Raw genomic sequence first — 13182 nt, forward strand, 5'->3', positions numbered from 1 at the left:
AAGATTTACAAACAGGGTTATTGATCATTAGAATAGGAGAGAGGAATTTCCATGCAAGATTAGAAGAATAAAGGACATACATGTGGGTAGTCTCAGAATAGGCTGTACAACTGAAGGACAAAATCCCAGTTCACCATTTCAGTGAAAGTAAATTGTATCAGTAAATTTAATGGTTTTTTTTATTCTTAAATCTTCTTTCCTTCGTGCACCTGTACATTTGCCGTTCTTTATCCAGAATTCTTCATTAGATATCTCAATAATAAGATAAAATCAATCAACTCAAAAAAGATTTAAATGGACACCTTTCACTCTTTGGTCGATATAATAGTATGTATTTTAGTAATGTAAAATTCGAGTCATTTTTTCAGATAGCTTCCATGGCCTGAAAATTTAGCTTCGTTCATACATTTAGAAACTAAATATAGTTTGAAATGAGTAGGTTCTTCTTCATCCATGCATTTTAAAGTTCACATTCTTTTGACCGTGTCAATCAGACTCAGGACCATTTGCTTCGTGACCTCCTTTTTAACCTTTGAGTTCTTTATGTGGATTGGCAGGAAGTCTACCTGAAGGTCTGCAGTCAACAACATGAAGACATTGGCTGGAATTCTCCGGTCGTTGCGATTCACTTTTCTCGGCAGCATTACAACCTGACCATGCGTTTCCCGGCGGTGCCGGGTGGTTTACAATGGGAAATCCCATAGACAAGCGGTGGGAAGGTAGAATGCCACCACCAGCGAAGGGCGCACCACCGACAAAAGTGCTGCTGGGGAACCAGAGAACCTCGCCTATTGTCAAAATTGACTCTTGTTACAAAAATGCAACTTTCTTAAAATGTTAGGCAGGCAAAGGGTAGATAAATAGTTAATGTCACATAGGATATGTGCCTTGGATATTCCATGAACTGATTGTCTCAATTTTAATATGTTTGACTGAGAAGAGGGGTAGCTCGGTGACACATTGGTTAGCACTGCAGTCCCACAGTGCCGAGGTCCCAGGTTCGATCACAGCTCTGGGTCACTGTCCGTGTGGAGTTTGCACATTCTCCCCATGTTTGTGTGGGTTTCGCCCCCACAACACAAAGATGTGCAGGGAAGGTGGATTGGACTGGCTAAATTGCCCCTTAATTGGAAAAAATGAATTGGGTACTCTAAATTTAGAAAACATTTTATAGAAAAGTGCTCACTGTCCTGATTACAAAACCCTTGCAGGATAGCCCTGCATCCCATCACATACCTGGGGCGTCATTCTCCGCCGACGGGAGTCTCCGTTTTGCCGGCGCCCGGGGGTTTCCCGACGGCGTGGGGCTGCCCCACAATGGGAAACCCCATTGACCGGCCGGTGTTACGGAGACTCCCGCCGGCCGGTTGGGGCAGAAATGTGGCGGGGCGGGTAGGAGAATTTCGCGCCTGATCTCAATTTCTGGCCCCTGCACCATGTGATTCGCAGCCATTTCCCACCCATTTCCCAGTGGAAAACATGTATGACGATTGGCCAGTGCAGTATAATTGTATAATTGTAGCCTGCGTGCTAAATTACCCTGAGCCTCATTTCTGGAGATGGATGTGAAATTCAAACTCACACCATTACTCACTCGCAGAAATTGCCTGGCGTTAAAGTGGGCCAACTATTTTCAAAAGGCAATCTCTTTTTCTGCAACCTTTATCTGTCACTATATGATATGGCAAATTTTAACTCATTACAAAACCATTATATGGTTCAATTTTCCATTCTCAACATAATGATTTGTACTTGGTATGGTTTCCTTAAGCTACCCTAAATTAAACTTGTAGCTTCTAAATTGAAAATAACCAATTTATTTTAACAAATTTGACCTTTCATTTTTAATTTAAATCTAAACAGGATTCTTTGTTGGCTGTCTGCATCCTAATTGGAGAAAGTTTGGCCATTCATGACCCAGTTCTTAGTGAGTCACAATGCAAAGTACCTCAAATGATAATGGCCTGGATTTTGCAGTAATAATGACAACCAAACTATCATTATTACTCCTTAGGGGAGGTGTACTCAAACGCAGAACTCCAAAGTTATTTCGATCTCTGGAAAACTTTTAATTAACAGTGAAACTTCATTTCACTTCCTGGTTTGCTTCTGTGAGAATACTTCAATGTTATTGGCTGTTTACCTTATTTGCTTTGCTAGCAACCTGAAGATACCCCTGACTTGGCGCCAGATTCAAACTGACATTGGGGAAGGGGAATCTCTCTCAAAGAGATGGTTAGATCTTTGTGAACATCTTTCTTCAAGGCCAACAGTGAGCACTGGTGCTTCACCACTGATGTGAAAGACAGGCCAATATTTAAGTTGTGCAATTGAAGGAGCATTTCAAAGGTTTGGCTAAATGCACATTGTGAGAAATCTCAACTTAATGCAAACAACATTTGTATTAATGTAGAAAATATCTAGTTAACCATTTAGTCAGGCAAATAGTTGGTCTGTTTCGAACTGATTATAAGTTTGCATTTAATTACTGACATTGATGGCAGATATACAAATTCAGTCCACTCTAAGAAACATTATCCTGAGCTTCTGAATTTTTGTCATGGAAGTATCAAACAAAATCTCTGAGGGCGACAGGGTGGTACAGTAGTTAGCATTGCTGCCTCACAGTGCCAGTGACCTGGGTTCAATTCCAGCCTTTGGTGATTGTCTGTGTGGAGTTTGCACATTGTCAGCGTGGGTTTCCTCTGGGTCCTCTGGCTTCCAGTTAAGTGGAATTTAGCCATGCCAAATTTCCCCGTAGTGTCCAAAGATTTGCAGTTTGGATGGGGTTACGGGATAGGACAGGGGATTGGGCCTAGGTAGCGTGCTCTTTCAGAGGGTTGGTGCAGACTCGATGGGCTGAATGGCCTCCTTCTGCACTGTAGTAATTCTATGGTTCGAAGAGTTAAAAAGCCACATAAGGAAGAAAATTTTAGGTTTAGCATTGTTTTCCTCTGCTAAAGTTATAGGACTGTTATGAAAATATAAAGATAGTTAATTGAATCTCATCTAACATGGAATAGTTTATAGATTCTGTGCAGCATATACAAAAAAGAAGATACCCCTGACTTGGCGCCAGATTCAAACTGACATTGGGAAAGGAGAAATCCATGTCAAAGAGATGGTTAGATCTTTGTGAACATCTTTCTTCAAGGCCAATAGTGAGCACTGGTGCTTCACCACTGACTGTAGTATGGAGCTTATCCAAGTTGTCAGCAGTCTCATATTTTATTCTGGAATATTTCCCAATGGCATAAACGTTCTTTTGAATTTTGGTTAAAAAGGATGATTTTTTTTCCTTTTTGTAGTCTATTACATACAACATAGCATGATTCTCTTAAATTGCATAAATTATAAATTATCTCTTTAGATAAATGTCATTGAGGTGAAAACTATTCTTTAGCATAAATGTATGTTATAGAACAATTCAGCGTGCCAACCAGTGTACTTTTTTTCAACTGTAGCCTGACTGGATGGGAATATTTGGTTCCCCAGCTGCGTGTTTGTCGCCAGCGCGCCGTTCGGTGATGGCTGGGTTTTTTACTCTTGCTGCTTGTCATTGAAGCCACCCCATGCTGTCGGGGAACCCATGGGCGGGGGTGCGGTGTCGGGGAACCTACGGGTGGGGGTGCACTGCTGGTGGGAAAAGAGAACCTCAATGGCTGGAGAATTTCAGCCACTGTTGCAAAGAATTACCTGAGAAGACTAAAAGGGATTAGGAATCATACAATTATAGAAACCCTACAGTTCAGAATGAGGCCATTCAGCCTATCGAATCTTCACCGATCCTCTGAAAGAGCACCGTACCTCGGTCCAATCCTCTGCCCTATCTCTGTAACCCCACCTAACCTTTGGACACTATGGGGCAAGTTATCATGGCCAATCCATCTGACCTGCACATCTTTGGACTGTGGGAGGAAACCAGAGCACCCGGAGGAAACCCATGCAGACACGGGAGAAGTTATAAACTCCACACGGTCATCTGAGGTCGGTATTGAACCCGGGTCCCTGGCGCTGTGAAGCAGCAGTGCTAATCACTGTGCCACCGCGCTGCCCTAATGTTAAGAATAGGCACCTTTACCATCTACTTATCAGACCATTCTTTCTGCCTTGTGGTGAAGAGCTTGTTTTTATTGTTTAGAGAAAACCTTTGGCTGTGATTTATTTTTAATGATCAGAATATTTTGTCTCTGCACCTTTGTCTCTCAATATCAAAGTCAGAAAAAGTCACATAATTTGAATTTGTATTTACCTGAATGGTAAATGCAGTTTGGTCTTGAAAACAACTGTTTTTTATTTTGAATAAGCTGCAGCTGAGGAAACCAGAGATCTAAAGGACATATCACTGTGACATTGGATTCACTTTGTGGTGTCTTCTGTGACAGACATATGTATGTAAGTTGATTAGCTGTAGACAGAAGTTATCTGGCACTTTTCAGTTATGTGATAGAAGTTATTATTAGATATGACATTCGAGTGTACGTGCCAGATATTATTTTTAAAATAAGACAACAAATGCTCTTGACCTAGGTAAATAAAGGGAGGGAGATTGGGGGGGAGGAGATCACTGAGGACATGCTATGCCATTGCCATGGGGGTAGCCATTGCTGATGGGGTGGGTGGGCCCTCCAGGGCCAAAGCGTATTTAGTGCAACCCCTTCAGCACTCAGTTGCTGGTAAAATGCCAGCAGAGGAAGGAAGAAACCCTTTATTGCCACTTATGTGCTTCAACTGGGCTCCAGGCAAGCTGGCTGTCTACCACTTTTCCCACGATGGTGGCAGCTCCCAAAAGCAAAAGGGCTGGTAAAATTCAGCCTCAAGTCACATTGAGCTACCATCCATTGACATTAAACATTCTCGATATTAATATTGGAAGTTCATAACCATACAAATGAACTTAGTAACCCCTTTCCACCTGGACAGATTTTACAATTAAACATTCCTGGTTCCCACAACGTGGACAGAAAAGGAATCAAGGCATATGAGGATAGGTTAAAAAAGCAGAGTTGATGCAGAAGATCATGATCTTATTGAATCGCAAAGCAGACTTGCCATTTGGCTGACTTGTGAGCTCAATGCAGTTTCACATTTGTTCTGCTACAATATCAATGAAAAGCCCAAAATAAATATTGAATTCTGTTGCATTTGATGACACTAGTTTACAAAAATGGAAATGGAAAATTGCTGTATAATTTTTGAACTTAAAATTGATTCTCAGGCAGAATGACGATTGTGGGGAAGTTTCTGACTATTCTTCTACAAACATACGGTCATTTAAATGTTGTGAAAATTAGGAATGATATAAGGTCAATCATTGAATCTAGCCTACTTTATTGTGTCCCGTATTTTCAGCTGTTCTGAGTAGGACACTCTGCTGGTGAATAACAATAGAATAGTTTCTCCTCCGATCGTTCTTCAGTATTGGGCTACTAACTCTGCTGCGGTTGACTAAAAAAGTTATCTGGGTTATGTTTATATAATGAGAAGTTAAATCATTCATTTGTATTAGCTTTTATAGATAGTAACCTTTTCTGCTGCCTTTCAAGGACTCGATTTAAAAAAGGAGCACAAAGCAAATTCTAATCATCTTTGAATTGAAGCAACTAGCAGCATTTTCAGTGTAAAGCAGTGTGGGGCTTTATGGTTGTGTTGAAGGTCATATTGCCTGCATTTATTGTCTCATAATTTTACTCATAGCTAGATAAGCTAGACAAATGGCTCTTAAAAGTTAATTCTTAGATTATAATCATTTGAAAAATGAGCCATACATAGAAGAATCATTTGTGGACTATTATTAAAGACCTCAGATAATGTTGTTTGAAAACTGGCCCAGTCTAGCTCAAGCTTTTATATTCCATAGTACAGTGCAGGGCAACAAATCTTCCATATCAAAAAAAATAATGTCTTGGTCAGTGAATGCAATTTTTAATTTTGGTACTGGCAGGTAGTGGATCTGCACATTTTCCAAGATGGTGCATTTTAACCATTTTAGCAATGCACTTTAAGTTAATGCGTGACGGATCTCCATCCTACTTACCAAGGTAATTAATCTAATTGTCAGTTTAACAAAAAAATTTCAAATAAGCTTTTTTATGTCGCTATATGATGGAAAAAGACTCCTAAATCTAAAGGAGAGATTTGTTTTACCTACCAGCAGCAAGATTATTTAATGAAAGTTTAAAGTGAAGAAATAATAATGGGTAAGATTTAAGTTATGATCCCGCTGTTAGCTTATTCAGTGAACATATATGTATATATATTTGGATTCAACATTACTGGAATTAGGCAGGGGAACATCATGTCCATTTGGAAGACAAAACTGCACCATCCAGGTTACACAGTACACAAATGTAATTGGGATCCTAATTGCTTCATGATTAGCATTGTCTCCTCAAATAAAACAAGTAATATAACAATAGGAATGAAGAGATTTCTTCATGGAATGCTCAAGAGAACAGGCTGACTTCTTATTATACGATGATGCTACACGCAAACTGGTATGTTGGGGGAGGTGGGAGGAGAACGCTAATTTTCACATTTTCTTCTCAAATCTTTATTTATCATGCTGGGAAGCATTTTCAGGGTTTATTTTCACTAAAATGCACTCACATGGTCCATCTCTGGAACTAATTGGCATCGGAACACTTCACTACCATATTTGATGAAGCAAGCAATCTGCTTTTTCTCCTCTGAACAATAATTCCTACTCAAGCCTTCTCTGGCCATTAGCAAATCTGAGCCCACTGAATCAACTTCCAGGTAACCATTTCAATTTACATCTAAAAACAATATGGTTTACAGTGCAATATTCTGGCACCTTCCGCCTGGAACTGTCCCCCACTCCGAGGACTTGGGGACTTCGCTATGTCACTGGTGGGCAGCCGGGACATTTGATCGGGGAACTCCCGCTGGCATAAAAACCGTTTTGAGACGCCCCTCGATTCTCCGTCTCTCCCACCCACTGAAAACGGGGACAGAAAATCCACCACCCCCACATTAATCTTTACCTGAACAATTCTACCTGACTTCGTCCCCTTCTTGATTTTTAAGTTGTGTCCCGAGGGATCTGGGAATTAGATACATTTTTTTCTTCCTTACCTGAGTGCATGTTTTTCTTTCAGAATCTTAGTTGAACAGGATGTGAACAGACTGAAAGAACTTAGACTTGCTTGTTTTACAGCATGTTATCACAACCATGGGACTTAAAACAAAGCATTTGAAGTGGATGTATGGACTCACAAATGTTAACAGCTGGCTACATGTAGTGCCATATGACCTACATCACCGTAGCACAATGACTGGAATGCAGATGCTGATCTGCTGATAATTCTGTCACACGCTCTTTTAGAGCTTGTTTACTTCCTGAGGTCCCATTACAGCACAGAATATTATCTAACAGTGAAACTATTCAGAATATTCTGCAAGCCAATATTTTCATTTCTTGTTACACATTAGGATCCAGAAAAGTTACAAGTAATATTGAAGCTTCACTGTGGAATATATTAGAATGGAGTTTTAATTTTGATATGAAACATGAGTCCAGGCCACAAAGAACAGGCTGATTTATTCAATCAGATAACAATAGAGTGAACACTGTTTATTTTGTGCCATGGTAGGGAGAGGGTATGTACTGAAAAATAGGGTGGAATGGCAGGGATGGGGACGTGGAGCGTTTACCGCTGAGGTGGCGGATGGAAAAACGTACCAAATCTTCCAGCTCCGACCTCATTGATTATGCAACCAGGTGTTTTGTTCTGTATTCCGTGCCGGGCAGGCCTGATGCCACATAGTCCACTGTCCTATCTGAATGCCATATTGAAGAGGTGCCTAACATCACTGACTCACTCTTGAAGAAAGGAGGCTGACCTCTTTAAAATGAAGATGGATCTCCGGAGAACTCTGATGCCAGAGGCTAGACCACCTGAGAACGCAGATAGAAAGAAGAAAGACATTCTGAGGCTAGAAGGTGGACCTCCTCGATGATACTGAAACCAGAAGGTCAAACTGTAAATGCTGTGTTGTTCCGGGGTCCAAGGCTACTGGCGGCTTCCATCCTGAAATCTGGAGGCAGCTCCAGGCAGTGTTCAGGTGAGTCCAAACATCTGCACACCATGTTGTTCCAGGCGTGTTTCGCACTGGCCTTTTTTCCTGCTGGCGCCGCAGAGAATCTGGGGTGGGTGACTGGTTTGGACCTGCATCGGCATCCCCTTAGTGGGATGCAAATGAGTTTCATGCCAACCTCCAGTGGGTTTCCTGATCCACTATGGTGGATATCAACGGAATCTCCTGCTGTAAATTCACAGCAGCGCAAAAACAATTTTGGGCCTCCCACTAAATTCCCCTCCTTCCAACTGCTATTGAACCCGCTGCCGGAGGCTTGGGAGAATTCTGCTGATTGTTTGGGGGCTGAGCATTCATGCTGCTTTGAGGCTCTACATTGTAGAGAAATTAAACCGATTTATTATTGATTGCGATCAGGTAACTTAAGGAGTTTATTTAGCGCAGATAGATTATAAACTCTACTGTCTTTGCTTCATGACATTTGCCAGCACAAGTTATTTTATTAATGAATAATTGCTGACAACAAAGCTGAATGCCATAGTTGAAACAGAAAATACAGGAAAAACTCAGCAGTTTCAGCAGCATTTAAGAAGTGAGAAACAAAGTTAACGGCCGTGATTCAGTGGCCTTGTCGCACCTGACTTGGTGTCGGGACGAGGCTGTTGAATTACGTAAGAGGCCTCTCTTGCGATTCATGACCTTCGAAATGTCTTGCGAGATTCAATGGAATCTCGTGAGACGTCGCAATCCGAATCTCGCCCTCACTGGGCATAATCCAGATCAGCATGTTTAAATGAACCGTACGGCTCATTTAAATATACGTTGGCCGGATACATCCGCCGCCCGGGACTCAACGGCTGCACCTAATGGACCTTGCCAGGGCGCCATTTAGTACTGGACCACACAAACGTGGACTCTGAGGTCAATGGAGACTCTGGGTGCTCGGGGACAGGGCACCCTAGCTCTCCCCTGGGCACCTTGGCACTGCCATCCGGCTGCAGGCGCCAAGAAACACCCTGCTAAACATGCCATTCAGCGGACTTTAACTCCCAATATTTCAGGTCAATGACTTTCCATCAGAACGCTGTGGAAACATCTTCGATATGAAACCTTGGCCAGAATCTTCCACCCAGGAATTTACATTAATTGCCAAGAGAGGAAGTGGGTGTGATTTTCAATGGGAGTCGGAACACTGATCTTACAAACATGCGAATTAGGCGCAGCAGTAGGCCACTCGGCCCCTCTAGCCTGCTTCGCCACTCAATAAGATCATGGCTGATCTGATTTTAACCTCAAGCCCATCTATTCCTGCCTACCCCAGTATCCTTTCACTCTCTTGTTAATCAGGAATCTATCCAGCTCTGCCTTAAAAATATTCAAAGGTTGCTTCCACCACCTTTTGAGGAAAAGATTTACAATCCTCTGTGAGAAAATCAACTCCTCGGGCGTCATTCTCCGACCCCCCGCTGGGTCGGAGAATGGCCGTAGGCCGCCGTGAATCCCGCCCCCGCCCCCGCCGAAGTCTCCAGTACCGGAGATTGGGCGGGGGCGGGAATCGGGCCGCGCCGGTTGGCGGGACCCCCCGCTGGATTCTCCGGCCCGGATGGGCCGAAGTCCTGCCCAGAAATTGCCTGTCCCGCCGGCGTAAATCAAACCTGGTATTTACCGGCGGGACCAGGCGGCGTGGGCGGACTCCGGGGTCCTGGGGGGGGCGCGGGGCGATCTGACCCCGGGGGGTGCCCCCACTGTGGCCTGGCCCGCGATCGGGGCCCACCGATCCGCGGGCGGGCCTGTGCCGTGGGGGCACTCTTTCCCTTCCACCTCCGCTACGGCCTCCACCATGGCGGAGGCGGAAGAGACTCTCCCCACTGCGCATGCGCGGGAAACTGACAGCAGCCGCTGATGCTCCCGTGCATGCGCCGGGAAACTGACAGCGGCCGCTGACGCTCCCGCGCATGCGCCGCATTTCCGCGCCAGCTGGCGGGGAAACAAACGCCATTTCCGCCAGCTGGCGGGGCGGAAATCCCTCCGGCGTCGGCCTAGCCCCTCAATGTTGGGGCTAGGCCGCCAAAGATGCGGAGCATTCCGCACCTTTGGGCCGGCGCGATGCCCGTCTGATTGGCGCCATCTTTGGCGCCAGTCGGCGGACATCCCGCCGTTGGGGGAGAATTTCGCCCCTCATCTCTGTCCCAAATTGACTGTCCCCTTATTTTTAAACAGTGGCCCCTGGTGCTAGATTCTCTCACAAGAGGAAACATTGGGATGGATTCTCCAATCCCCCAACCCTCTGTTTCTCGGCAGCGTGCCGTTCTCTTGCAGTGGGATTCACTGCTCACGCTGCTTGTCATGGGATTTTCCATTCAGGCCACCTCATGCAGCCGGAAAACCCATGGGAGGGATGTACTGCTGGAGGGAACAGTAAATCACAACAGCTGGAGAATTTCGGCCATCCTCTCCATCATCAACCTTGTCAAGATCCCTCAGGATCTTATGGGTGGGAATCTCTGTCTGTTCACGGCAGCGGAATTCTCCAATCCCGCTACAGTGAATGGGAGGCTGAGTGCACTCGCAGCAATAGCGGGACTGACTCGCAGTGAAAAATCCTGGCTCATATGATTCAATTGAGTCATATTTTAATTTTTTAAACTATTGGATACCAGCCTAAACCGCCCAGCCTTTGCTCATAAGGCAACCGGGCAATAATTTGGTAAACCTTCTCTGAATTTATACCCTTATCTAACTCATCCCACCAATGCCCTGTACAACTGAAGCATAACCTCCCTACTTATTCTTACTTAATATATTTTCATGTATATTCTATTTAATGTAGCCTTTAGTATATTGAATAAATGAAAGGCAAAATTCTCCCAAGCCTCTGCGAGCGGGTTTAATGGCAGGCATGGGGGAGAATATGGCAGGAAGCCCAGAAATCACTTTCACACCGGTGTGAATTTACAGCGGTATCGTCCGCTGGTGCCCACCATGGTGGATCAGAAATCCTGCCAGAGGCCAGTGTGAACCTCATTTTCATTCCAATAATGCGATGTAGATGAAGACCCTCCCTCACGCCAGATTCTCCGGCAAGAAAACACACCAATGTGGAACATGTTCAGAGAAATGTGGCATACAGATGTCATTATTCACCTGAATAATGCTTAGGGCTGCCTATGGAGTCCAGGATAGAGGCGGCCTGCAACCCTGGAACACCACAACAGTGGTCGGGGGTGCAGCTGCAGGTCGACCAGATTAGTTTCCTTTAGGGGTCTGTCTTCCAGCCTAAGAATGTTCCCAGAGTTCCATCCTCCTTCTATGGCAGTGCCCCCCCCCCCCCCCCCCCCCACCCCCCCCCCCCACCCACCCCCAGGTCTCAGACTGCTCCTAGAGATCCATTTTCATTTTCAGGAGCTCCACCTTCTTTATTCAATCGTGGGCCTGTGATATTGGGTGCCTTTTCAATATGGCCTCTGGATAGATGGTGGATTACATGCCATCTAGGTCTGCCCAACCCTGGAATACAGCGTAAAAAACGTGGTTGCGTAATTATTTAGGTCAGGCCGGAAAATTTGACGTGTTTTCCAATCAACCTCTGCAGCAGGAAACACTCCACATTCCACCAAGGCACTTAGTCACAAAGGGGGAGAATTTGTGCCCGGCGCGGGGGCGGAGAATAGCCGTTCACGCCGGAAGTCTGGCGTACGGCGCTTCGCGATTCTCCGTGGGCCCGCCAGTCGTGTGCGCGCAGTCGACGCACCGCCGGTCGGGGCCGTTGGAAGAGGCCCCCGCGGTGATTCGCCGCGGTCGACTGTCCGAGTTCCCGCCGGCATGGTTCACCTCTGGTACCACCCAGCGGGAGCTCGGACCCGCGGCCGCGGTGGTAGTCCTGGTTGGGGGTGCGGGGGGAATCTGACTCTGGGGGGGGCCTCAGCAGTGGCCAGGCCCGCAATCGGAGGCCACCGATTGGCAGGCCATCGCGATCTAGGGAAGACCTACCTTCATCCGTGCGGGCCCACTGTGTGGATCCGCCATGTTGGCGCCGCGAGTGCCGAAGTGGGCCGCCGCGCCAATGCGCGGACCCGCTTGCAGCCGCCGTGCGCATGCGCAGCCACGTGGTCTGGACAGCAGAGCCCCGCCGGCAGCCAGAGCTGTGGGACGCACACTGGTGCACTGCTAGCCCCCTGGAAAACGGAGGATCACCCTGGACGTTCGAGGAAAATGTCCGGAGTGAATCTCGCCCTTTTTCCAGCGGGCGTGGGGACTTAGTGCTCAAAAGGAAGAATCCCGCCCTCTGTGTAAATAGCACTGTGATATTTTGAACATCCATTGCTATATTAGTAGAATACAAATTATAATGACTCCAAGTTTATTTGGTCGATCTTTTTGATAGAGCTGGTATAGCTCAGTGTCATTAAGTTAGAGAGAGGGAGGAAAATCGTTGGAAAGTTCTCAATTCTGATCATTAACAGTGAATCTTGGAGATGTCTGGATGTCAGTTGAATACTGGGGTTTAGGGTGTGCCCCACTTGTACTCATTGGTAGACCATTAGCCAGGTTCGCCTTGCCTTCAAGGGCTGAGGAAACTCCTGGCATAAGTAAACCCTCCCTTGGTCATGTCTCCTCCATCATTATGGTAATATAGAGAATGGCAGCCAGCAGGATTCTGAGTAGACTGTTAACTCATTAGGCCTGCCTTCCAACTTGAATCCGCGATTGGAGGCCAAAGGTTTTCACCCCTCATTGTCCAGATTCATAGCGGAGAGGTAGCGGAGAGAACCTGGTGGCAAAGGGCCAAACCGTAGAATTGAGGGGGAGAAAAAGCTGGAAGGGAAAAATAATCCAAAAATTTCTCCAGTGTACTTCTGCTTTTCCTGGGAAGACTGTTTAATTTTATAGGATGTGGCACCCGGCAGCAGTCAGTACAAACCTGAAACCCATGTCTGTATTCTGTGGCTGGCATTAATGAACATCAATATATATATACCAATAAACTCATGACTTCAGTGCCTTACTGTAAGATTTTGAAGATATGTGATTTGTAACCTATCAGTGGAAAATTCTTTGAAGTAAACATTGGTCAACTTATTTTAGGATTCATAACAATACAAAAGTTTTTTTTGTTCTTGA

General features: G+C 45.3%; 2 protein-coding genes across 8 annotated transcripts in view; one reads left to right on the top strand and one right to left on the bottom strand.

Annotated features, from left to right (window-relative positions):
* Positions 1-13182, top strand: part of cep85l (centrosomal protein 85, like) — a 447302-nt gene that overhangs the window by 225915 nt on the left and 208205 nt on the right. The gene's annotated exons all lie outside the window — the stretch shown is intronic.
* The window catches only part of pln1 (phospholamban 1), a 40556-nt gene that overhangs the window by 20664 nt on the left and 6710 nt on the right, over positions 1-13182 (bottom strand). The window contains exon 1 of one of the 5 annotated variants that reach the window (XM_072499391.1): positions 7099-7244. The exons of the other annotated variants lie outside the window; for them this stretch is intronic. Within the exon in view, the coding sequence (XP_072355492.1) occupies positions 7099-7108 (10 nt within the window). The 5' untranslated portion in view covers positions 7109-7244. Of the gene's footprint in view, positions 1-7098; positions 7245-13182 lie in introns of those variants that run through there. 5 annotated transcript variants of the gene reach the window in all.

This window comes from Scyliorhinus torazame, chromosome 4 (genome assembly GCF_047496885.1).
Source record: "Scyliorhinus torazame isolate Kashiwa2021f chromosome 4, sScyTor2.1, whole genome shotgun sequence".
In the NCBI taxonomy this organism is placed as follows: Eukaryota; Metazoa; Chordata; class Chondrichthyes; order Carcharhiniformes; family Scyliorhinidae; genus Scyliorhinus; species Scyliorhinus torazame.